General features: G+C 31.5%; 1 protein-coding gene and 1 long non-coding RNA gene across 2 annotated transcripts; both read right to left on the bottom strand.

Annotated features, from left to right (window-relative positions):
• Positions 1-19,137: 19,137 nt before the first annotated feature.
• Positions 19,138-22,850, bottom strand: LOC139894533 (glyceraldehyde-3-phosphate dehydrogenase B, chloroplastic-like). Its single transcript, XM_071877872.1, has 9 exons — positions 22,616-22,850; positions 22,365-22,478; positions 21,972-22,133; positions 21,701-21,868; positions 20,798-20,958; positions 20,651-20,712; positions 20,506-20,555; positions 19,510-19,916; positions 19,138-19,388 (listed from the first exon to the last, which is right to left on the bottom strand). Exons 1-9 carry the CDS (start codon positions 22,718-22,720, stop codon positions 19,250-19,252), a joined length of 1,368 nt encoding a protein of 455 aa, XP_071733973.1. The 5' UTR covers positions 22,721-22,850; the 3' UTR covers positions 19,138-19,249.
• Positions 22,851-24,179: 1,329 nt separating this feature from the next.
• LOC139894534 (uncharacterized) lies at positions 24,180-25,532 on the bottom strand. The gene is made up of 4 exons (XR_011775059.1): positions 25,402-25,532; positions 24,840-24,947; positions 24,319-24,417; positions 24,180-24,237 (listed from the first exon to the last, which is right to left on the bottom strand). It is a non-coding gene; the product is annotated as an uncharacterized lncRNA (long non-coding RNA).
• Positions 25,533-27,232: the final 1,700 nt, after the last annotated feature.

Genomic DNA, 27,232 nt, shown 5'->3' with positions numbered 1-27,232 from the left:
GTTTTTAAACCCTAACGCATCAAACAATCAATATAACGATTACAATTAACACGTACGCGTATAGACTTGAGCAATTGATAACATAACTATGAAACTTTAATAAAAATCAGATTTTTAATATTAGGGTTCATGTAAATATACCTTAGATCAAGAAAAGAATTATATCAACGCGTAGAGGACGATGGGAATTACAACGTTTGTGATGCAAGATTGATCAAAGAGCAAAAATTGATGGTGGATTGTTGGTGGGTGTGTGTCGACGTGAAGGAGAGCCAGGTAGGGAGAAAGTATCGATTGAAAATAGGGTTGGGGAAAAATATGAGCAGTTTAGGTTTACTAATCCATATATAGTTAGGCCAAATACCACTAATTGCAATTAAGTCCCTCAATTAAGCCAACAATTAACAAAATAAGGGGGAAAGGGGTGGGGGTCGGCGGAATGGGGCCCATGGGGAGTGCCCGGGCTCATGTTTTGCAATTCCGTATAATCGTGGCTCGTTTCAAGTGTCGTTTAGTCGTACCGAAGGCCCGGAACGCTAAACCGATCGTTAAACGCAACCAAACGTTAATTTATTAAAAACCTAATAAATTAATTATTTTTAAAAAGTTAATAATTAATAAATTAATTATTAAAATAAACCCGAGCGTTTCGTTGCTCGAAAAGCAGTTATCAAAATCGTATCGTTTTTATCGTATTTCATTATCCGAAATATTTATTTGAATTAATATCAACCCATATTAATTATTGTACCCTCCAATGATCAAGTATGCAGTTATTACACATAAACACATAAAAGTGAAATAATCGCCATTAAATAAACTAACGAAAGGTTAACGGAAGTAACGGAAAAAACAGGGTTGTTACAATGGTATTGGTCAAGGTACTGGCCCTAAGCCCAGCAACGCTCATACTAAAGCAGGTGTTAAGGCTGCTGATGAATATCAACCCAGTATGCCTGCCACATCTGTGAATGATATTGGTTCTGACAGTAAGCCCAGTGATGTTTCTAAACTGGCTGTAGCTGAATCTTTTGTTATCTCTAAAACCATTGAAAGAAAGATGAAAAGAAAAATGGAGAGGTTTCAGAAGAGACAGCAGGATTTAAATGATGCTTTCAATGCTAAATTTGAGGCCTATGCTGCTCGAAAAAGTGAGCATAGAAGAACCCTCACTCCTGAAAAGCGTGATATTCATGATGAACTGCTCAGCATAGACGAATACAAGAGGGATGCTTTAAAAAAACATGCTAAGTTCACGGTAAAATATGACAGGAAGAAAGCAAAGCTGTATGCTGAGCAAGCAGATAGAATCAAAAAGATGACACCTGAAGAGATGCAAAGATATTTGGATTCTAACAGGTCAGGAGGAGAAAGAACTGATGTGTTTATGAAATAGTTGGATGCTATGTTGGAAACCAGCCAATCTTCTCGACTTGTATCTACTGCTCAGCCAGCTGCACAATTACAGCCAGCAGAAATTATCAACCTTGATGAAGATGAAGATAAATCAGTAGAGACAGTTCTGTCTACTACTGAGGGGGAGTATCTAGCAATCACTCCCTATCTGCCTCCACAAGAACCAATATCAACATAAGAACCACCAGCTGAACCCAAGCCAATCGATAAACAAATGGTAAAATCTGCCCTACGTCAGTTGTGTCAGCTGATACTAATCAGTCAGCTGGTACTGAAGACACATCAAGGAGTGTTGTGATATAAGACCCATCCAGAATAGTACTGCTGGGTGAAACAATATCTGAAGACCCAGCTAAGGTGGATGGGCTGGGAGCTAATGATGATACTGATTATGTTGCTGCTGATTTCACAGTCTGGGGCAGGGGTAGTTCAACTTTCATTCAATCACCAATACCTGCACGAACTCTTGCTTATTTTGACAGGACACTGGATGAACGTATTGACTTTGAACCAGTGGGTCCTTCTGGCACAGCAGAATCACCTTTTGTATATCCTCCATCTTCCTCTAAGAAGAATGACAAGCATACCACTTGGGAAGATGAATCAGCCGCAAGGAGTAAGCCTGACATCAGAAAAATGAATCCAAATGAAAGGGAGGCTTATAGACTTGAGATCACTGTTCCTGAACTACTAGAACAAAGAGCAGCAGGAATACCAGAAAGAATACGCCATATCAGACTACTGTATCATCCACTTGACCAGCAATTCTACATTAATGCCTTAGAGTTCGGCATTGATATTGGTGTGTACTTATACAACAGTGGTCAAAGGCTTCATACTGCAGAAGAGAAAGCCCTCTTTTACGAGGCTTTGCAGCTGGACATAGATTTAAAGCAATATTGTGATGCCTTAATAACTGAAGAAGGCAGGCAATTAATTGCAACAGCAAAATCCCTGAACATCACTATCAATGACTAAAGTGTTCAGCTTGAACAATAAACAAGGGATGATGCTGAGTATGCTGAAAGGCTGAGGCTCAGGGAAGAAGAAGCTAAATTGGCTGCTGACAGAAAGCAAGAGGCAGAATCTCTCAAGTTAGCAAAATCCATAGTCAAAGCTCAGGACAAGGCATTGGATGAACTGGAATCTGCTGAGAAGGTACCTAACGAAACTCCTATAGAGACAGAAAGAACAAAAGAGCTATCTGATCACTTCTTCAGGAGTAAGTATGCAGATGTGATGACCAGAAGATCTAATCCTGGTAAGATCATCAAAGTACATAAAGGTACAAAAAGGTCCTTCAGTATCAGCAGGGACAATAATGTCTATGAGAGGGTAGATTACACGAATCTAAGAACTTTTAGATTCAGTGAATGGATGGAGATACTGGAGTACTTCATTGATAAAGGTAAAAGTGCTATTAAAAATACACCAAGAACTTTTCAACAAAGCAGTCAAGTATGGGAATGCACCAGAAGTGAATGTCAAAGGAGTTCTTTCACAGAAGCCTAAAAGGAATAAATCTATTGGTGTTGGCCTACACAGAAGACATCTCATCATTCTACCTCCTCAAATACCAGTGTTTGATCCTGCTGAGCTACCTATCCTGTTTCCTGAAGCCTGGGCAGCCGTAAAAGTAAAGGAAGAAGAGCTATCTGATGATGAACAAGATAAAGAAAGAGGATAAAAACAGATAGCCTTCTAGTGCTTAATTTGTATCTTTTGTTATTTCATGTTTCATTATACTGTCTTGTAATTATTGTATATATACTGTTGTAGTAAACATGAAATGAGTTTATCTTCAAAATTATATCAATTTATAAGATATAGATAACTCAGTAAAAGATCCCAAAAACAAACTAAAAAGGGACAAATTTACTGCCTATTTTTCATTAGGTCCCTTAGTGCTGGCTTTAGTGTTTTCTCTATATGTCATAGGTTTTGTCATCATCAAATAGGGGGAGATTGTTGAGTCCCCAAAGTAATTAAGAATTTAATTATGACAAAACAGAAATTTATTTGCACTAAAATGTAATGTGCAGCCAGCACAAGTTTGTTTATGTATAGACAGCAGATATTGCTATGTCGAGTGTCTAGTATGCTGCCTAGTCTACCAGCACAAGGTAGACAGTATTCTTCAATCAGCACAGGATGTGTACCCAGCAATTCAAGAATATCAAGTGACTCAGCATAGAAGAACCAGTATGGCTGGAAAGCAGCATACAACACAAGATGGCTATGCTCTATTACAAGCACAGTGATTTCCTGAGTGGTCTACATTAATTGTACTATTCAACAGAAGTCAAAGACAAAGTTGAACAGAAAAGGACACGCGTCGACAGCTGACAAGTGACCTTACAAGACCACGTGGGAATGCAGAAGTTTAACGCATATGCAAACATGTGTTATGTGACGACCCAGAAATTTCCGACCAAATTTAAACTTTATCTTTATATTATTCTGACACGATAAGCAAAGTTTGTTAAGTTAAATCTCAAGAATTTTAAACTGTGTTCATACATTCATTTAACCTCGACCAAGTTCTGACGATTCACGAATCATTATATAACTGAATATGATTATATATATATATATATATATATATATATATATATATATATATATATATATATATATATATATATATATATATATATATATATATATATATGTATATATATGTATATATATTATAACTTGAAAATGTTAAAAAAGTATTAGACATATAATACTTTACATGAACGTATTTGTTTCCGTACATGTTTGATATATTTATCGACAAAATTGAACGATTATATCAAATGATTGAGTTATTAAGATTCATTGATTACGAGTCTCTGTTGAGAGGTCCACTCCGATTAAAGAAATCTGTCCTTTTTATCAGTATTCGGAATATTTGGAAATATGATTTACAAAAGTGTCATTAATGAAAGTTATTCAAGAGTTAGTAAAGATTCCCGTTTAAATTTCAAAAGCATACTTTACAGTGATTGCCTCGTGACCTTTGGTAAATTAATTATTTAGTTTTCATATTACTCAAAACATTATTTGATATAATAACTTCTATTATTTAAACGAGTTTAAATTATAAATATAACTAGTTTTTGAAAAACTAAATATTATAATAAATAAATACTCCAAATATATAAATAAATTATATTCCTAAATAAAGATATATATATATATATATATATATATATATATATATATATATATATATATATATATATATATATTACAATGTAATATTAATATAATTATAAGACGTTTTGATTTAAATAATATTTTAAATTTTAAATATATTATTAAATATATTTTAATGAACAACGACTGGTTGATTTACAGAAGCAAGTGATCAAAACACTCAAATGTATAAGTTATACTTAGTGTAACATAATTTATCAATGATTTTAGTTTATATTTTGACAAGGGTACGAGTCACGTAACGTAAAGTGCAAGTTTTCTAAACGTACGAAACTTCGTTTGAAAAACCGAAACCGGGACATTAATCGAGTGACAACGTCCAAGTCAATGAAATTAATTTTACAAGTTAACTATACACATAAATATAATATAATATTTATATAATTATAAAGATTAAATATATTATATATTAATTAAATTAAAACGTGTGTCGACAAAGAATTAAATGGATACCAGCTGCCAAAGGTTGTCATGCGATCGCATGAGATGCATCCACAAACCCCATGCGATCGCATGGGGTGTGGTTAGCCAAAACATTATAAAGCTCGATCAGTTTGGCACTCGACACACACATATATCACTTATCTCTCTCTGATAATTATATTTATATTATTATTATTATTATTATTATTATTATTATTATTATTATTATTATTATTATTATTATTATTATTATTATTACTATTATTATTATTATTATTAATCATATCATATTATTATTATTAGTAGTATTAGTATTATTTAGTATTATTTAGTATTATACATAAAATATTACGATGAGGTTCTGCTCGCATGTTTTCAAAATGGATTTTTTCGAGAGGGATAGAGCTAAGGAAGTTATGGGTTATAGCTATGGAGGTTATGGGTATGGCTCGGGGGTTTTGCTCGTGAGTCAAACTAGTGTTTATCGTCTCCGTTGCGTCTACGTACTTTCCTGCAATATTGAATCTCAATATTGATACGTGAGCACTCATAACTTAACTTTTATATATTAGTAATGTATCCCTGACTAGTGATCGAGTATATATGATTATGCATGCTTGTATATTTAATTTCGTCGTTAAATATTTTTGATGAATTATGAATTTGATACATATGCTACTGAAATAAGGTATATGATATGCATGTCGTTGGAAAGCTAAAATTAATAACTTTTCATTTAGAAAGTGTATGATTTCGATGAACGGATTAAAAGATATCGTCAATTGATTTATCTATAATTTTAAAGTATTATTGTTAAAATGATTATTATTATCGTTATCGTTATCGTTATCGTTATCGTTATCGTTATCATTATCGTTATCGTTATCGTTATTGTCGTTATTATCGTTATTATTATTATTATCTAATAATCAATATTATTATTATTATTATTATTATTATTATTATAATTATTATTAATATTATTAAAATAATTAATATTTTTTATCAAAACTATCATTTTATTTTTTTTTATCATCATTATTATTATTAAATGTATCATTAACATTAAAACCATCATTTTTATTAAAATTATCATTTTTAAATAGAAATATCACTGTTATTATAAATTATCATAATCATTTTAGTATTATTATTAAAAATTATCATTTTGAATAGAATTATTATTTTTATAAAATATTATTATTATTACTGTTAATATTAAAAAGTACCAATATTATTAAGATTATCATGATTTGAATTATCATTTTTTCATAATTAATATCGTCATTAGTAAATATAAATATTGTTATTATTATTAGTAGAATAATAATAATTATTATTATTAATACAAAATAATACAACTTTTACTTGTTATTATTTTTATCAATATTATTTTATCAAATGAATATGTGATACAAAGATATTTTAACACATGTAATATAATTACATTAATAATATATACCATTATATTTTTATGATATTAAGAGAACCTTATAAATTTTATTAATTAAGATATATAAAAGTATATTTTTATTATATATAAAAGTTAATATAAATTTTTATTTATTAATAAATGATTTATTTTATTTACTCTAATAAAATCTAATAAATATATTTAAATATATAAAATGACTATATTTATGTTATATATTAAGCATGTATAGATTTTGGAGGTCATTTTTGGATTAGATGACTTTTGTTGACTTTTGCATGATAATCTTGAGCATTAGGATTGTGATACATTACGACTTGACCTAAAGTGTTAGACAGATATTGACCAACATATAAATACATATATACTTAATATAGGTTCGTGAATTCGAGGCCAACCTTGCACTTGTTCAATGCCATCATATGCATAATTACTACGAAATACAGTATTGTGAGTTCATTTGATTCCCTTTTACTCTTTACATTTTTGGGACTGAGAATACATGCGCTGTTTTTATAACTGTTTGATTAAATGTTTTTGAGATATATTTTTGAACTGAGAATACATGAACTGCTTTTATAAATGTTTGACGAAATAGACACAAGTACTAAAAACTACATTTTATGATAGAATTATTTGGATTCAGTGGTTCGATTTCTATAAAGATTGCATTATCGACCATCGGTGAGAAATTTTTGCATTGCACGATGCATTAGCTACCAAAATGGTTCGATTTATTAGCTACTATCGGTGAGAAATTTTTGCATTGCACGATGCATTAGCTACCGTTTTAGCTATCCTCGATGAGAAATTTTTGCATTGCACGATGCATTAGCTACCGAAATGGTTCGATTTATTAGCTACTATCGGTGAGAATTTTTTGCATTGCACGATGCATTAGCTACCGTTTTAGCTACCCTCGGTGAGAAATTTTTGCATTGCATGATGCATTAGCTACCGTTGGTGTAAAGACCCGTCCTTATCCTCCCGGACGATATCATCAACAGTTGGTCCCATCGCGATGATCGACTCCAAGTAATGTCCTTAATATGAGCTAATGCACAGCGGAAGACTTAATTCGTACCTGAGAATAACATGCTTTAAAAAGTCAACATAAAGTTGGTGAGATATATAGGTTTGTTGCTAGCAGCGTTATAACAATGGACCACAAGATTTCATATGTAAACATTTTAATAAAATATTCTAAGTGGTTGAGCACTTGGTAACCATACTTAACATTTAATCACGTCGCATATTCCCTTTATTATGAAATCTTACTACACTGTACCAAGTGTAGTCATGAAACGAAGTACTGTGCAACCGTTAAATACTGGTCGTCCAGTCCGGTTGGGGTTGTCAGGCCCGATAGATCTATCAACAGGATTCGCGTTTACAATACCGCTGTAAATATTAGTTACCAAGCTACAGGGAAGTATGCCAGTGGTACAACTCAACGTAGAATATATTTTTCAGTTACTTGTGTCCATAACGTAAATCATTTATAAAAACAGCGCATGTATTCTCATCCCAAAAATATTTAAAGTTTAAAAAGGGACTATATACTCACCTAATGTATTTTGTAGTAAAAATACATATAACATCATTGAACACGTATAAGGTTGGCCTCGGATTCACGAACCTATATTATTCGTATATATTAAAACATATAATGAACATCAAATAATTCTATCTATTAATTATAGTATTCATATACTTAGAGTTGTAGTTTATATATAAATTTTGTACTAAATTCTAATATACTATATATTTCAAATTACATGTTCTATATATTCATTTTGTATACATAATAGAAATGTTAATATTTTTAATATATAATTATAGTTAATATTAATATAATTTTAGTATAAGTATGAAATATTTATATGTTATAATAATAAAAACAACGATAATGAAATTTTAACTAAAAAGTAGTTTTAACAATAATGGTTATAAAAAAAATATGAATATTTTATTAAAATAATAATTTTAAATAACTTTGTTATTACTAATAATTTTAATGAAATTGAAAGTTTTAATAAAAATAATAATTTTTAAAATAATAAATCTTTTAATAGTAATAATAATAATTATGATGATAATAATAATAATAATAATAATAATAATAATAATAATAACAATAATAAAACTACCTTAGGGGTTTTAAAAAGGCTTTCAAAAAGGAAATGCACCAAAATAGATTCGAACCCGCGACCTGCCTTCAACCCATACTACGACTTAACCATTCGTCTGTCTCATTGATTTTTCTGATTTGTACCCAGTACTAATTACTATATAATTTGTTATTGATTCGGCCCAACTATTAATTGAATTATCTCGGCCCAAGATCTATGTCCCAAACCCATTAATCCATTACAGCCCACGGCTCAACAGAGGGCAATAGTTATTCGGCCCAACTGCAAACCCACGGCCCAACCTCATTAAAAGCTCTAAAAAAATTTACAAAGTAAAAACATGCTAGTAATGAGATTAGAACCTTCGACCTCTCGATAACCCGACCCTCCTTACAACCATTCGATCCAACTTGTTTTTCTGTAATATGTCGGACCTAAATATTTATAACACCAGTATTCTAATGTTCTTCTTCTTCATCATCGTGGGGATTATCCAGGTCCATCCCACAGCTAATCACAAAATCGTTTTTAAAATTATCAAACCGTTCATCTATCTGATTCATGTGTTTGAAAATTAATTAAAACATCAACAAAACAAAAAAAAAGCTGTAACAGGGACCTCAACTCGTATGAACCCACTTCATGATTTTCGAACTTAAAGGTGTTTGAGACCACGACTTATTCATGAAAATGGTTGCAAATTAAACCTATAAACTTTCTGTAATCTAAATTTTTCTTGTAATTCAACAGAGAACTCGAAAATCCATGAAAACGAATCGATGGACTTTTAAACCCAAAACTTGACTCTTCGAATTCGTTCTTGATTTGGAAAATTGGTAGTTGAGACTTGGTAGAAAGATTTGGTAAAGGATTCCTCACATAATAGAATTAACAGATTTTAATTTTGATTCGAAATCAAGATAATTGAAAAACGGAGCATGAACTGGGGTCGGCTCTTTGACTCTTTCTGTTTTTTTTTTTATACGAGTAACAGAACAGATAGATATATGGTAGAACAGATCGACACAGATAGTAATATATATAATCAATAGAAATTGTTTTGTAGCTGTAAAGTAATCGACAGGTAATCACAGACGTATAGTAAACCGATTGAAACGGATGTTGATATATATAATTTTCTTTTTAAAACATATATGTTTCTGTTTCCAATAAAAATATCGGTATTTGTATTTTCAGTGTCATTAGTTATGCATTATAGTTTAATACTTAATAATTACCACAATAATAGTGTTTCACTCAATATTTATAATAATACTTATCATAATAATAATATAATTATTGATAATGATGTTATTATATTAATAATTAATAATAGTGTAAATAATGATTTTAATATAAAAAAAAAAATAGTAATAAGTTGTATTAATATAACAATATTTATAATAATTTTTGGTAATGGTGTTAATACTTATAATATTAGTAATTATATTAGTAATTATATTAATGATAATAATCAACCATAAAAATTATTACCAACAATGTTAACTTTTGAGAATTTTAATAGTAATCATAATTTAAATCGTAATGGTAATGAAAATAATAAAATTTACAAAATAATAAAAATGTGAATACTTAATTGTGATAATTTTAATATAACAAAATAATATTATCACACACTATCTATATGAAATGAAATGAAATATCATGAATTTCTTATATTTATTTATATATATATATATATTTATTTAATATATAAGTATCTATTTTCAAATAATTGTTCGTGAATCGACAGGCATGATCAGAGGGTAACAGATTTAATGAATATAGATTTCAAACTCTTTAGACTCAATATAACAGATTTTGCTTATCGTGTCGGAAACATATAGAGTTTAAGGTTTAAATTTGGTCGAAAATTTCCGGGTCGTTACAGTACCCACCTGTTAAAGAAATTTCGTCCCCGAAATTTGATAGAGGTTGTCATGGATAACAATAAGAATATTTTCATAACGAATATGGGGTAATGGTGGAGTTTTATCATATTTGAGAAATATAGATGATTTGATTATGTGAAGCGCAGGAGTGAAGCCATCACAAAAGAATGAAATGAGTGAATATGGAATTGTTTTAACCGATGACGTGGTTATGATTGATTTCCGGAATTCACGAGATTTAAAGAAAATCTTTCGTAATAAGATTTGGTTCTTCGGCGATTTAGGAAACAGGATCTTCTTTGATTTAATGCGGCAAATCTGTTGTGATTTCTTTGTCGGATATTTCACTTATAAAACTACCTCCTTCGTTTTCTTATTTCCATATCCACATTTTCTACTCTTTCTCCTTATTCCTTCCTTACAATATTCGTCAATATGCTTCGTCCCATTCTTGTTCTTGATATATTCTTAATTTTCACATCCATCATTCTTCTATTTCATCTACCACCGGAGGATTTTATTTATTTCTACTATTATCTTGGGATTATAGTGTTTTTAATCTTCCCGTCCTTGAGTCAAGCGAATCATGATCCGGAATTCGTAAGCATGAAATTTGGAATGAACATAACTAATGTTATTAGAAAGAAATGGTAATAGCACGAGTTTGGTTTTTCAAATTACTAGAATATCCTAGAAAAAGATAGAACTATCAGGATGATATGTTCCTAATATGTTTGGAGATTGAATAGAATATAAGAGCCGTGTAACATGGCACATGATGATGATACTGTGAATCATCACGTTCCATTAGAAACTTAACATGGTTTAATGTAATATAATGAAGTTGATCAAGTTTCATTATATTATACTAATTCAGGCATCAGTTCCCAACATTGTTTCAGAACATTCCTATTTTAAATTCGAAGGTTTTAGAATTTAGAAACTAACACAGTTTCTTTTATATTGTAACGCATATATTACGGAGAGATACATGATCTCGGATAAATATAGTTGGGAAAACATCTCCAGTAATATGGAGGATATGTGTAACGGAAGATATGAAGATATCTTATAGCATCTAAGATAAGATGATGATGAAGAATAACATCTGGGAAGATTTAGAATAAGGAGTAGGGTTCTTACTAATGATTTCAGCAGACACTGAATCATTTGGATTCTTTGAAAGCAGATTCAGTTTTTGTGATTTATTCACACCTTCCTTCATACTTTGCTCAATCCGTTTTCTGGTTCCAACCCTTCTCTTTTTCTGAGCTTTTCCAACACACTGTACTTTTTGACTTGTTAAAGTCGTTTACAGTTTTTTTTTTTTTTTTTTTTTTTTTTTTGCTGCTTCATCAGCATTTCAAAAACTACTTCATAGTTCAGAGTATTTTTCGAAAACTTCACATTCGGAGTATTAAATTCTTAGGAATAATGTTATGGGTATATGTGGAGAAGTTCTACGAGATTTTCAAAATACTAATTGCGGATATCGCCAAAGGGATGCCGAGTTGCTGGTACATGATGTCGTGGAATATGAAAGGTTCTCCAGTAATGACGGCGAAAGGACAACGTATTTATATCGAGATGATAATAAGACCAGTTTTACTAAGAAGTCAAAGTGGAGCTGTGATAAAAGTGGCTAATTTGGAAGGAAATTGCAAAGTTATTTTGGGTAATAATAACACTAAAGGAATTTACACTGCTATGTGTTGACTCAGTTTCCGAGAGTTTTCAGGTGCATAACTTTATGCATGAATCTTTTTCCGTAGACGAGGTGCGACTGGTTCAACTTCTCGATAGAGGCGTTTTCAAGAATCATGAAAAATTTGAACGCGAATTGTAATTGTCAAGATACGAATGGGGTTTAAGATAGAATCAAGTGGCAAACTTGAAGAATTGTTTAGTTTCATATGTTATAATCAATATTTTAATTCATTTTAATTGTCCATAGTTAGCAGTTCAATAGTCCGATAATTTCATATATAAATTAAATATATAATATTCGAATTAATTAAATTATATCGTGACCCGTGTACCGGTCTCAGTGTCGCTCACAACTCAAACCATATATATATTTTGGAATCCACCTCAACCCTGTATAGCCAGCTATAGAGTGTCTATGGTCGTTCCGAAATATATATATAGATGGGTCGATATGATAAGTCGAAACCTTGCATACGTGTCCCGACGGTATGTAAAGTGCGGAAATTAAATAACAGTAAATAAAATTGCGAGAATGTAAATTGCGAGAATGTAAATTGCGAGAATGTAAATTGCGATAAATTAAATGTTAGCTGGGAACAGTTAGCCGGAACAGTTAGCGTGGAATCCTTAACAATATTTCAATTAGTTAATCCGTTTGTTTCTAACAAATTTTATTATATCCAATGTTTTCTTCATTATGCCACTTGTTGGATTCTGATAGGTAAAAATCCAAATATGAAATTTGAATGAAAATGGTTATTCTGAGGTGAGCGGATACGAATATCGGTGATTGTAAGTAGGATAATAGATAATCGTTGAATCAGATTCAAAGAATGTACAGTGTAACTCATTAATGTGAATTCTAAATATTCCTCGGGCACTACCCACCCGTTAAAATATTTTCATCATTAACAGTTTGTACGAGAGAATTTTTAATTTCATTCTTATGAAAATATACTCGCATATATATTTTCATCGGATGTAATCATGGATTTAATGAGTCAATAAGATATTAAACTCATTTGATTTATCGTTATTACTAGATTACATAATTTCTAACTTTAGAAATTACATAATCATCATATCGAACGGAGATAATTGATGTGGAATGATATGTAAAGTGAGGATAACCAATGTAGAACGTTATGTAGAATGAAAATATTATAGATAGAACAATACTTAGAACGGTGATTATACTCAAGGTATAATTTATGACGTTGAGGTTTACGACGCGGTTGTGGCTGCTGCTGGTGTTTGTAACCGTCGCACCATATTTTCCATAGCCGTCACACGAGCGCGAAGTTTGTTAACTTCTTTTAGTATTACGGGATGATTGACGGTTGAAGCGAGCGAATGAATAAGATTCGAGATATTGGATAGTATATAATCATGACAAGATACTCGGAAAATGGGAAAGAAATGGTTTCTCGAGCAGGTTCGTCGGTAAGTGCTTCAGGTTCATCGCCAAGAGGCAACTTGGTGGATGGAAGAGATCTTCGATGTGAAATGATTTTCAGATGTAGAATGATATTCTAACTATGTAGAATATCTATACGTAATACTAAAGATTTCGTAGGCTACAAAGGATGTTACGACATATATCAGGCAAATCTACAGATACGCCAAGATAGGAATTATCAGATACGCTAAGATATGAATTTCGTCTATACACTATCGATGCACTAAATGCAGTAGAGCGTGTCTAGACTTGAGAACGATAGGCAGGCAATTTCCTAAGGATGATAAGCAGATGATTTCCGACTAGAATGATAAGCAAAACTTTTTGACAGGCAGACACGGTCAAAGTCCAGACTCACTACTGTATCCTAACAACTACTAGTCAGACACACTAATGCAAGACCTGGTTCACTAAGACCAACGCTCTGATACCACCTGTAAAGACCCGTCCTTATCCTCCCGGACGATATCATCAACAGTTGGTCCCATCGCGATGATCGACTCCAAGTAATGTCCTTAATATGAGCTAATGCACAGCGGAAGACTTAATTCGTACCTGAGAATAACATGCTTTAAAAAGTCAACATAAAGTTGGTGAGATATATAGGTTTGTTGCTAGCAGCGTTATAACAATGGACCACAAGATTTCATATGTAAACATTTTAATAAAATATTCTAAGTGGTTGAGCACTTGGTAACCATACTTAACATTTAATCACGTCGCATATTCCCTTTATTATGAAATCTTACTACACTGTACCAAGTGTAGTCATGAAACGAAGTACTGTGCAACCGTTAAATACTGGTCGTCCAGTCCGGTTGGGGTTGTCAGGCCCGATAGATCTATCAACAGGATTCGCGTTTACAATACCGCTGTAAATATTAGTTACCAAGCTACAGGGAAGTATGCCAGTGGTACAACTCAACGTAGAATATATTTTTCAGTTACTTGTGTCCATAACGTAAATCATTTATAAAAACAGCGCATGTATTCTCATCCCAAAAATATTTAAAGTTTAAAAAGGGACTATATACTCACCTAATGTATTTTGTAGTAAAAATACATATAACATCATTGAACACGTATAAGGTTGGCCTCGGATTCACGAACCTATATTATTCGTATATATTAAAACATATAATGAACATCAAATAATTCTATCTATTAATTATAGTATTCATATACTTAGAGTTGTAGTTTATATATAAATTTTGTACTAAATTCTAATATACTATATATTTCAAATTACATGTTCTATATATTCATTTTGTATACATAATAGAAATGTTAATATTTTTAATATATAATTATAGTTAATATTAATATAATTTTAGTATAAGTATGAAATATTTATATGTTATAATAATAAAAAACAACGATAATGAAATTTTAACTAAAAAGTAGTTTTAACAATAATGGTTATAAAAAAAATATGAATATTTTATTAAAATAATAATTTTAAATAACTTTGTTATTACTAATAATTTTAATGAAATTGAAAGTTTTAATAAAAATAATAATTTTTAAAATAATAAATCTTTTAATAGTAATAATAATAATTATGATGATGATAATAATAATAATAATAATAATAATAATAATAATAATAACAATAATAAAACTACCTTAGGGGTTTTAAAAAGGCTTTCAAAAAGGAAATGCACCAAAATAGATTCGAACCCGCGACCTGCCTTCAACCCACACTACGACTTAACCATTCGTCTGTCTCATTGATTTTTCTGATTTGTACCCCGTACTAATTACTATATAATTTGTTATTGATTCGGCCCAACTATTAATTGAATTATCTCGGCCCAAGATCTATGTCCCAAACCCATTAATCCATTACAGCCCACGGCTCAACAGAGGGCAATAGTTATTCGGCCCAACTGCAAACCCACGGCCCAACCTCATTAAAAGCTCTAAAAAAAATTTACAAAGTAAAAACATGCTAGTAATGAGATTAGAACCTTCGACCTCTCGATAACCCGACCCTCCTTACAACCATTCGATCCAACTTGTTTTTCTGTAATATGTCGGACCTAAATATTTATAACACCAGTATTCTAATGTTCTTCTTCTTCATCATCGTGGGGATTATCCAGGTCCATCCCACAGCTAATCACAAAATCGTTTTTAAAATTATCAAACCGTTCATCTATCTGATTCATGTGTTTGAAAATTAATTAAAACATCAACAAAACAAAAAAAAAGCTGTAACAGGGACCTCAACTCGTATGAACCCACTTCATGATTTTCGAACTTAAAGGTGTTTGAGACCACGACTTATTCATGAAAATGGTTGCAAATTAAACCTATAAACTTTCTGTAATCTAAATTTTTCTTGTAATTCAACAGAGAACTCGAAAATCCATGAAAACGAATCGATGGACTTTTAAACCCAAAACTTGACTCTTCGAATTCGTTCTTGATTTGGAAAATTGGTAGTTGAGACTTGGTAGAAAGATTTGGTAAAGGATTCCTCACATAATAGAATTAACAGATTTTAATTTTGATTCGAAATCAAGATAATTGAAAAACGGAGCATGAACTGGGGTCGGCTCTTTGACTCTTTCTGTTTTTTTTTTTATACGAGTAACAGAACAGATAGATATATGGTAGAACAGATCGACACAGATAGTAATATATATAATCAATAGAAATTGTTTTGTAGCTGTAAAGTAATCGACAGGTAATCACAGACGTATAGTAAACCGATTGAAACGGATGTTGATATATATAATTTTCTTTTTAAAACATATATGTTTCTGTTTCCAATAAAAATATCGGTATTTGTATTTTCAGTGTCATTAGTTATGCATTATAGTTTAATACTTAATAATTACCACAATAATAGTGTTTCACTCAATATTTATAATAATACTTATCATAATAATAATATAATTATTGATAATGATGTTATTATATTAATAATTAATAATAGTGTAAATAATGATTTTAATATAAAAAAAAAATAGTAATAAGTTGTATTAATATAACAATATTTATAATAATTTTTGGTAATGGTGTTAATACTTATAATATTAGTAATTATATTAGTAATTATATTAATGATAATAATCAACCATAAAAATTATTACCAACAATGTTAACTTTTGAGAATTTTAATAGTAATCATAATTTAAATCGTAATGGTAATGAAAATAATAAAATTTACAAAATAATAAAAATGTGAATACTTAATTGTGATAATTTTAATATAACAAAATAATATTATCACACACTATCTATATGAAATGAAATGAAATATCATGAATTTCTTATATTTATTTATATATATATATATTTATTTAATATATAAGTATCTATTTTCAAATAATTGTTCGTGAATCGACAGGCATGATCAGAGGGTAACAGATTTAATGAATATAGATTTCAAACTCTTTAGACTCAATATAACAGATTTTGCTTATCGTGTCGGAAACATATAGAGTTTAAGGTTTAAATTTGGTCGAAAATTTCCGGGTCGTTACAGTTGGTGAGATTGTTTTGTAAATTTCCGGTGTTCTTCATATGAATGATTTTTACAGCAGTGAGCAGACCTGCACAGATTGTTTTCGAAATATGAGTATCTTGTGGTCTATTATATTATTGAAAATGATTGATTATAATAAACTAATGAACTCACCAACCTTTTGGTTGACACTTTAAAGCATGTTTACTCTCAGGTATTAAGGAAATCTTCTGCTGTGCATTTGTTCATTTTAAAGATATTACTTGGAGTCATTCGTGGCATATTTCAAAAGACGTTGCATTCGAGTCGTTGAGTTCAACAAGATTATTATTAAGTCATTGATAGATGATATAATATGAAATGGTATGCATGCCTGTTAACTTTCGTTGTAATGAAAGTCTGTCTTTTAAAAACGAATGCAATGTTTGTAAAATGTATCATTTAGTGGTCAAATACCTCGCAATGTAATCATATGTTATTGTATTCGTCCTTATGGATTAGGACGGGTCGTCTCATGTTATCCTTTGTCAACACCTAGGGAACACAACATTCTATTTGTTTAATCAACTAGTGGTGCCAAACCGAATTGGAGTGTTCCTGCAAATAGCTACCAAAGAGGAAAGAAGGGAGCACGCTCTCTGACACAATTGTCCCCACAAGTACAGACATCCTATGTACCAGTGGACAATAGAACAATTACACGGTTAATATGACTAATATAAATTGGTGTATCCACTATTGTAACAACTAGTGGTGTGGATTTTATTTATTAAGAGTCCAAACGTGTAATAGCTTTAGATAACCTCAATAGCTATAACTTAGTTGAATCTGTATCAACCAACTATCATTCCGCCAAGGATAGTTGTGATTCTTTGTGATTTATATCAATAAAGAATAATCGTTGAAAATTTACCTTTGACTCTTATTTAGTTTACTTGCATGAATACTAATTTGCTTAAACTGTTAAGATAAACAAAAGAATTGTATTCACCCCCTGTACAATACTCCTGTTATTAATCAAGGGACCAACATTTAGCTTATAACTTTTTGTCATTTTACTATTTATTTAACAGATTTAGCTCATCTGCCAAACATCAAAATATATTAAAAGCTTACAGCTACCATCTAAAAGCTATCATCTATTTTTGCCAAACATACCTTATATGTCCATCAAGACAATATGACTTAATAAAAATAAATATAAACAAAGTCTTACTCTACCCCGGACATGCATGTTTTGCAGAAAACTTTTAGCTTTTACGAAAACTCTCATATATAATAAAAAAATCCGTTTGGTTAGAAAAACTTTTAGTTTTTAGACTCAGGCGAAAAGCCAAAAGCTATTTGAATTAGCGTTTGAGAAAATGTTCAAGTTTTTTGTTATTTTACTTTTTATTTTAACAGTTAGAACTACTATGCAAAATACAAAAATACATATAAAAAAACTAACAACTATCTGGCTAACAGTTACCAGCTAGCAGTTACCAGCTAGTTTTGACAAACATACCAGCTATTCATACTTCATCTTATATTCTATTAACTTCTCATAACAGCTATTCATACTTCATCTTATATTCTATTAACTTCTCATAACTTTTGAGCAAATTAAAATAATATTTTGGATAAATAATATTCTGGATACTTCTTGTGTGAGAAAGGGAGTATTATTTTTTGTGCAAAAGAAGTTTTTTTATTAATAGATTAAAAACTTAAGTTTGTGCAAGTACAACAGTCAACACACGTAATTTGGTTGTTACAAATTAAAAAACAATATCACGTGGTTAAAGAACAAGTCACTATTATTTATGGAAGTTTAAACTCCTCACGACTAATTTTAAGCACACATCTAATAAATCAAAACAAAATCTGTTAGATCATTTGTTCTCGGACGTTAATCCTACGTTTTGGTTGGGATCTCGGGTGATGAAGCGTATTTTAATGTCAATAAACAAATAAAATAATAAAATACTAGTAATAAATTGAAGTGTCCCTGCTAGTTACCATGAAATTAAAATTAGAAACATAATAACTTGAAGGTCATTTCAATGTTGATCTTAAATAATAAGATGATATACGGAGTAATATTTTTTGAGAAACAAAAAAATAAAATCAAAATTCGTAAACTTTGCACTCTTCTTCAGCAGGATTTGACTTGCAAAAATCCTCCAAAGGATCCCCACTTCCTCCTGACACTGCAACCCCCGGCCATTTGCTTGCCACTAAATGCGCCAAATCCACCACACGTTGGCTAGATTTTATATTTATATATACATAAATAATGTTAATAACCTTTTATTTATATTTATATTTATATTTATAATTATAATTTATAATCATATATAAAAACACAAAAATATTCACATCCATACCTGTATCCCCATTCATTGTCATACCAAGCAACAACCTTAACCATATCGTCACCCATGACCATGGTCAACGACGAGTCAATTGTTGTAGAAACATCAGAGCACCTAAAGTCAACCGACACCAGCGGCTCGTCACACACGGCTAAAATTCCGTTCAATGGTCCATCAGCTGCTTTGCGGAAAGCAGCATTTACGTCCTCGGCTGTGAGTCCCTTTTTAGCCACGTTGACCACAAGGTCAACAACGGACACATTAGGTGTGGGGACACGAAGTGCTATGCCGTTCAGCTTGCCCTTTAGTTGGGGCAGGACCAACGATACAGCCTTAGCTGCACCCGTACTGGTTGGGACTATATTCAATGCTGCGGCTCTAGCCCTTCTCAAGTCCCTGTGTGATGCGTCCAGTAACCTCTGAACCACACAATATCCATCACTATCATTACTAGAATAAATAAATAATGCTTAACCATTCATATGTTTATAATGTTAACGGAATTTTTTAACGGTCGTCAGACGGAGGGACTGTTTATGAAATAGTCCCGCTACAACTAATATTGTACTTTTAACACTTTTTGAACGAGTTTTTCACACTTAAAAATGTGAATATAAGTTAGAAGCGTGTAAAATATGGCGTCAAACTTTGAAACATGAAAAAATATGGCGCCAAAAAATTTAGGTGTTATTAACTTTTATGTGTTATTAACTTTTAAGTGTCAAAAACTTTGTGGCACTCATAAGTGTCAAAAATATGTCTAGTTTCCACGCTTTAAAGCGTCAAAAATAAAACTTGTTAGTGTAGTGACTGTCCTTGTCGGGAAAAAAGTTTAGGGACTGAACCTACAATTTGGTACAAACCATAAGGACTATCTTTGTAATTTTGTCTTTACTAAAAACATTTAACTTGGCATATCTAATCTAATCTGATATATACATAAACAACCCTTAATTTTAGGCTAACAACACACAATTATTGACATAATGTCTAACTTTAACAATGTACCTGGTCACCAGTGTAAGAGTGAGTTGTAGTCATGGTTCCCTTTACGATACCTGGGAATAAACAGACCAAGTTAGTTGCACAGAGATCGATAGCTAATTATTAAAGTTATTTCGTTTTTCTTTTCAAGGTATGCGAACGTGCTAACCGAATTCTTCATCCATGACCTTGGCGAAAGGAGCCAAGCAGTTGGTGGTGCATGAAGCGTTGCTGAAAAACAAATATATGACACAAATTTAGTTCGATAATGAAATATGAATAAGCCCTGATAAGAAAAATTTGTATATAAACTTACCTAACGATGTTGGCAACATCATGATCATATTCCTGTTCGTTAACACCAACGACATACGTTGGAATATCAGCCCCCTTTGCAGGTGCAGTGATGATGACTTTCTTAGCACCGGCTTGGATGTGCTTTCCTGCACCTGGTCCGTCAACGAACACCCCAGTTCCCTAGATTTAGTGCATACATATCATTGTCAACAAAAGTTTTCAAGATTATATACAATCTTCAGTAATTTCAATTCACTCAATTACACTCACCTGTAAAGATTTAATTTGCTGCTAATTTTATTTTGGTCTTAGTTTTCAACAAAAGTTATATTTTGCTGTTAGTTGTATTTAACATTTTCCCTTTATTTGAGTGATATTGATTTAAGATGTACAAAAAAACGTTGGCAAGTCAACTGACACTATATGTTCCGATAAATTCAAAACTTTACCCATTTCGATACATGTTTTGAGTTTTGACTTGTACACAACTCAGCCGGAACCAAATCATTCTGACTCATAAAAAGATTTATCATATTGACCCAAAGCGATATTAGATAGCATAATTTAGGAACCACGATTGTATAGTGATTGATTTTGATCTCAAAGAACAATTTACAACGAAAAAACACTACAAGAAAAAACAGCTTTAGTGACAGGGACTATTTCGTCACTAACAACACAAAACTGGTCACTAAACCAAGATAGTGACCAGAATAGGTTGGTCACTTCTCGTTACTATATATCCGTCACAAAACACTAAACACTATTAGAGACCAAAATACTTAAATTGGTCACTACAGTGACCATTCAGTGATAACTTTTTTGATGGTAACTAAATAGCATTACCAAAATAATAAGTCGTCACTAAAAAGTGGTCACAAATGACCATTTTTTCTTGTAATGGAAGATTAGACATATATACCTCGATAACAATGTCAATACCAAGTTCAGCCCATGGAAGCTTGAGAGGGTCTCGGCTAGAAACAACCTTGATAAGCTTTCCATCAACGCTAATTGTCTCGTTATCAACAATCTTAACATCAGCTTTAAACGTACCCAACATGGAGTCATATTTAAGCAAGTGAGAAGCCTACATACGAAATCGTGAAAATTTGTAATCAAGATTAATTAAGAATCTTATTATACCTTTAATTAATATTAATATCAATATCAATCAATTGTGGTTTACTTACGTTCTTGACACCACCGCTGTCGTTGACCACCACGACTTCGAGTGGGGAGTCTATACGTCCGTGCCAGCATCTGAGAAAGTTGCGGCCAATACGTCCGAAACCATTGATTGCTACCTTCAATTTTGCAACCGTCTCTACCTTAACACCAGCTGATCCTGCGGCCTGACTCACAAAATTTTTAAAATTAAGATACTAATCTGCATAATCTTTTTACATTGATATACCCTGATGGAATGATATTATGAGGGCATTGAACTATTGAAAGTGTTTCATGCATGCTACTTAATTATAGAATGTTCACTCACAAAATTTACTTAAATAATCAAAATCATATGCAGCAAATATTAATCAAATACTGCCTCTCAAATTCAATTCCAAATAAGTAACATATACCTTAGTGGCGAATTGGGCAGACACAACGTCGAAGAAAGACGAGTCCTTGACGTACTTAGAGTAAGTCACACCACCGCCAGATCGTAGCCCAGAGAATTCCGCTACTTCGGTCCTCTGTATACCAACCAAATTAACATTCAAATTCAAATTTATATCTAAACAACACAAACACAAATTAATACTCCGTATTACTTTTATATTAATCATATAATAATAATAATGCACATATAAATATAAATTGAAATATATACCTTGGTGGAGCATTGAGAAGGAAAGGATGTTGAGAAGGAAGTTTTAGAAGGAAGCCTGGTGATGGTAGGGATTCTTGTAGAAGCTAAAGCTGCATTGGAAGCCATGACTAAATAATGCAACTAAAAACTCAGAGGTCTATGCTTTACATAGTTTTTATATACAAATTTTAAATATTAATACGTAATTCATATGACATCTTTATTTTTTATTAATAAGATTATGGGGTTGAAAATATTGTGAAGAGATGAGTGGTTTTAGACATAGATAAGATCATGTATCTAATATCCACCTCCCAAATATCATGTTTTGCATCTTATTCTTTTTTGGTAACATGAGTGTTACCCAAGAGAGTGTTTGGCATTATCTTATTTTGTTTGAAGTTGTGATAATCAGATTTTTTATTATATGTTTGAAATCCTGATTATTTAAGGATTCATATTGGTAATTATTATATTTATATATTTAAATTTGGTCTATAACCTTATGTGAAACTGTTATAAGTTAGCTAATGTATATCATTTTGATAACAATTGTTTTGATAAGGGTGTAAAAGGTGAAGGTTACATGAGAATATGGAATTGCAATTCATGCACCAAAAAGAATCCACAAATAACATGTTACTAGAAGGATAAGGTATAGTGATAATTTGCAAGGTTGAAAAGCAAATTACCACAAAATGGTTTGGATACCAGATATCATTTCCACCTGGCGTCCACATGTATCAAGGTGGGTCCCAGTTTTAGGTTAAAACACCACCAATCCAGATAAAGATAGTAACATGCATGCATAAGTAACTTGTACGGTATAGTTCCTACAAGCAGTGGACTAAAGGTCTTGGTACAAGTCATTATAGCGTTATCAGGCTTTCGATCATATAAAAGGTAAGCTTGAACTGGGCAATGGTACAACCTTTGGTGCATAAGGTACAAGTTACTAGAGCAGTGTCGGAATTGCAATCATTCTAGCTCTACGGTGAAATAAACACAAATTTATACCTGCATCACATTGCCACTTAAGGAATATACGCATCGACAAGTTATATTTATTACTGATATTTTGAAGTCAGGAATCCAAGAATATAAATATGTATATGTATAGACTATTATTTATTGGAATAAATATTGCGTACTGATACGAAGATATCGATGACTATGATGTTATTAAAAACAGAATATGTGTTCAGGCAATGGATTGGGACTTCTCAGGAACAATGGCACCATTTGCATTTGACTCCTCGTCTGATTTTAATTGAGATGATACATCATCTATAGCATCGTTCAGCTGTGCTATCTTCTCTGCCAGTTTTTTGCAGTCGCAAGATGGACAGGTGTGGTGACGTGTCAAAACGGGTTCAGTTTAAAGATGCAACGTTTAAAGGTGGGTGAAAATGGGTTGGGTTAACCCACCAACTTCATCTAAGGCAGTTAAACGATACTACAGATGATATATCTTAAGTTATAAAGAAAACGGGTTCTGTTCATAAATAATAAATTGAGATATGTTATAAAAAAACAGAAAATTGTCTACCTCCAAAGCTTTTTCTTCGTCATAAATGAAAGCAAGGCAGCTTCCTCAACAACTCCTTTTTGTCTGATCCTGCTACTGCTAGTGTCATGCTTATCTGGTTAAAATCGATATGGCATTTTTATGAATTAATAAGTTTAAATTCAAGCCGATACACAAATCCATAATAAATTCTAACCTGAGGTGAATAGACAAGACAAGCGTGCCAAAAATTAATCCTCCAAGAACAAAGACACCAACAAAGGCGGCACTCCCACTGCTCGATCTTCCATCATCACTGCAGATGATTATAACAATGATAACTTACTTCTAACAAGCACATAAGATGATCAAATATTGAGAGGGAAATAATAACAAACATTGGAAAAATGAATCTTCTTTTTTGATAAAATGACAATTTACGTTGTGCAGAACCGGCCCAATCCAATTTTGTATTAGTTGTAGAGATAAGTTATTACAGAAACATGGTGACTATATACCGACTTCCTGTCCCCCCCAAAAAATGTAACTTGGACTTCATCATGAACCATAAATATGTATTATATTCAGGCTAAAAGCAAAGACTTTTTCTGGACAATAAAGGGTTCTTCATAAATAAGTACTGTCGCGTAAGCCACTTTAGAAAGCAAGATGATTTGTATGGCTCTGAAATATAGAACTTACATGAAACAGTCACCAATCATCAAAAGTATCAATTACCTGTATCTTGCTTGAACGGTAAGTGTCCTTTTAGACGAGCGTAATTACGTATTACCCGCGTGATGTTGTCCAAACAACAATTTACTGCTCGCGACTTCAAATCCGAACCTACAACAACATCACACCAGTAATATCTAATTAATAAGATACTTTTTAATTACATTTTAAATTAATTAGATGCCTTCACCAAGTATTACAGTATTTTGATTTCAATGATCACATTCAAAATAATGTTATGTAAAGTCTCTTAATTAGTAACATATCTCAGATGACGGCCAAAACCTTTTCCAATATTCAATGAACTCTGTAATCACAGACCAGTTAGAATAAGCTTTACTCAATAAAATCATGTTCTACTTATGTGATTGTAAAATTTTAATAAATATACAAAATAAGTACTAGTAAAACCCTAAATTTTGCTACAGTATATCTCAAAATCAGTTAAAATAAACAATGCGAAATGTTAGGGTTTTAAAATTCTATCGATCAACACATAAAGTCATCAAGTTTTCAATTAAACTAATCAAAACACAATGCTGATGAATGATTTTAGAAAGAATACCAGATGATAATTGATTTAGTGAAATCGAGGAGTTTGATAATGCAGCCATGGCTCCGAATTTGGAATATAGATAGATCACTGATGTGGGTGTGTTCGAAAGTGGTGATGGTTTGGAAGCATTAATCGACAATTAGGGAATTTTTTTTTTGTTGGAACAGCGATTGGGACCGAAGGGGACTTTAACTGACGGTTGCGATCATCTTCCGTCGGTCGCGATCATCTTCCGTTTCGACTATGCCGATGCAGTGCTAAACCCCGTCGCTGTCCGGGAGGAAACCTTGAAACCGATCCAAGGTCACGGCCAAGTAAAACCCCCCTCCCCTTTACCCCCAAACGGTATGGGAAATGTGTCATGAGTGGATACTTCATTGCAGAAATAAAATTGTGTTTTTAATATGTAGCCAACGAGGGTCGAAATTAATCGACGATTAATCATATTGTACTTTATGCATTAAAATTAAATTTCAAAAATCAGATTTACTTTGACCAAATTTGATTACTAAATTCGATTTTGACTCATTAATTAACGATGACCGATTAATTAAACGGATTTCGGAAAATCGGAACGGATTGCTTTTAAAAATGATTAATCGGGGATTAATCGACGAGTAATCGGGTTTTTTACAAAACGTAATTTACGAGTATTATTATTACTCTTATTAATCTGTTGCTCGATAATATCAATGTTTAGTAGCGTTGTTTATTATGACGATATAAATCAGGTTTTACCAAAATGTCAAACTAACCGTGAGTTAGGACGAGGCAGTGATTTGAAAAAGTATTTAAGAGAGTATTGTATTTATAAAAATATAGAAAATGCTAATGACAATCTTATGGGTTGTCATTAAGAAAATTATACCTGTATGTTTTCATTGTACAATTAAATAAACACCTATTTTTATGAAAAATACTATCATTTAACTTACAAATGTAGAACTCTTTATGCATTAAAAAAAATTTAATGACAACTCTAAGAGTTGTCATTAACATTTCCCTAAGATTATTTACAATATTCGATTTTCTTATATTTTTTTTTATAATTTTATTAAACAGAGATACAAAATATCATAGTTAAATCACACATTGCATTTGTCATTTTTTCAAATTATCAATAACCAAAACAATATAGATTTAAGAAAATTAAAATGTTAGGCATTCTTTTCGAGATAAACTTCAAATAAAATAAACTCGTAAATTTTCTAGATTTAATAATCGTTGGGCTATTTCTAGAATTTGGGCATTCGAGTTATATCATTTCCACTTTTTAAATTTGACATAAAGTTGTTAACAATAGCCATACAAATTCCCTCGATATTAGTAAAACGAGAAGGTGAGTGACTTCAATTTCATTTTTACATCCATATGATATTTTAGTTTCTTCTTCATCATCTCTAATTTCATATTTATGTCGAGTTGTATCTCCATCTCCTAGTTTAATTTTGTTTATAGATTCATCTACATCTTGGTTATATCCATACTAACTTCGTGTCATAACTATTTTTAGTCTTCAAAATTAAGAACAACCGAATCGTCAAATGAAAGTGAAATTGTACCAGTTAGTGGCTAGGGTAGTCAGTCATGCCGGTTGACTACGATAGTAGAAGAAAACAATGATGGATATTTGGAGGAGCCAGTTGATCAACGATCGTAGGATTAAGAGGGAAATGAAGACGCAATCACGATGCGTATTGAAAAGACCGGAAAACATATTATTAATAATATTATTAAATATATTAATAATAATATTATTAAAATTAATATTAATATTAATTCTTTATATTATTACTAGTCCGGACCGGCCCGCGCGTTGCGGCGGGGGCTTTCGGGCTGC

The sequence above is a fragment of the Rutidosis leptorrhynchoides genome, chromosome 2 (assembly GCF_046630445.1).
Source record: "Rutidosis leptorrhynchoides isolate AG116_Rl617_1_P2 chromosome 2, CSIRO_AGI_Rlap_v1, whole genome shotgun sequence".
Lineage (NCBI taxonomy): Eukaryota > Viridiplantae > Streptophyta > Magnoliopsida > Asterales > Asteraceae > Rutidosis > Rutidosis leptorrhynchoides.
Note: the sequence above shows the minus strand (reverse complement) of the source record. Positions and strands in the feature narration are given on the sequence as shown.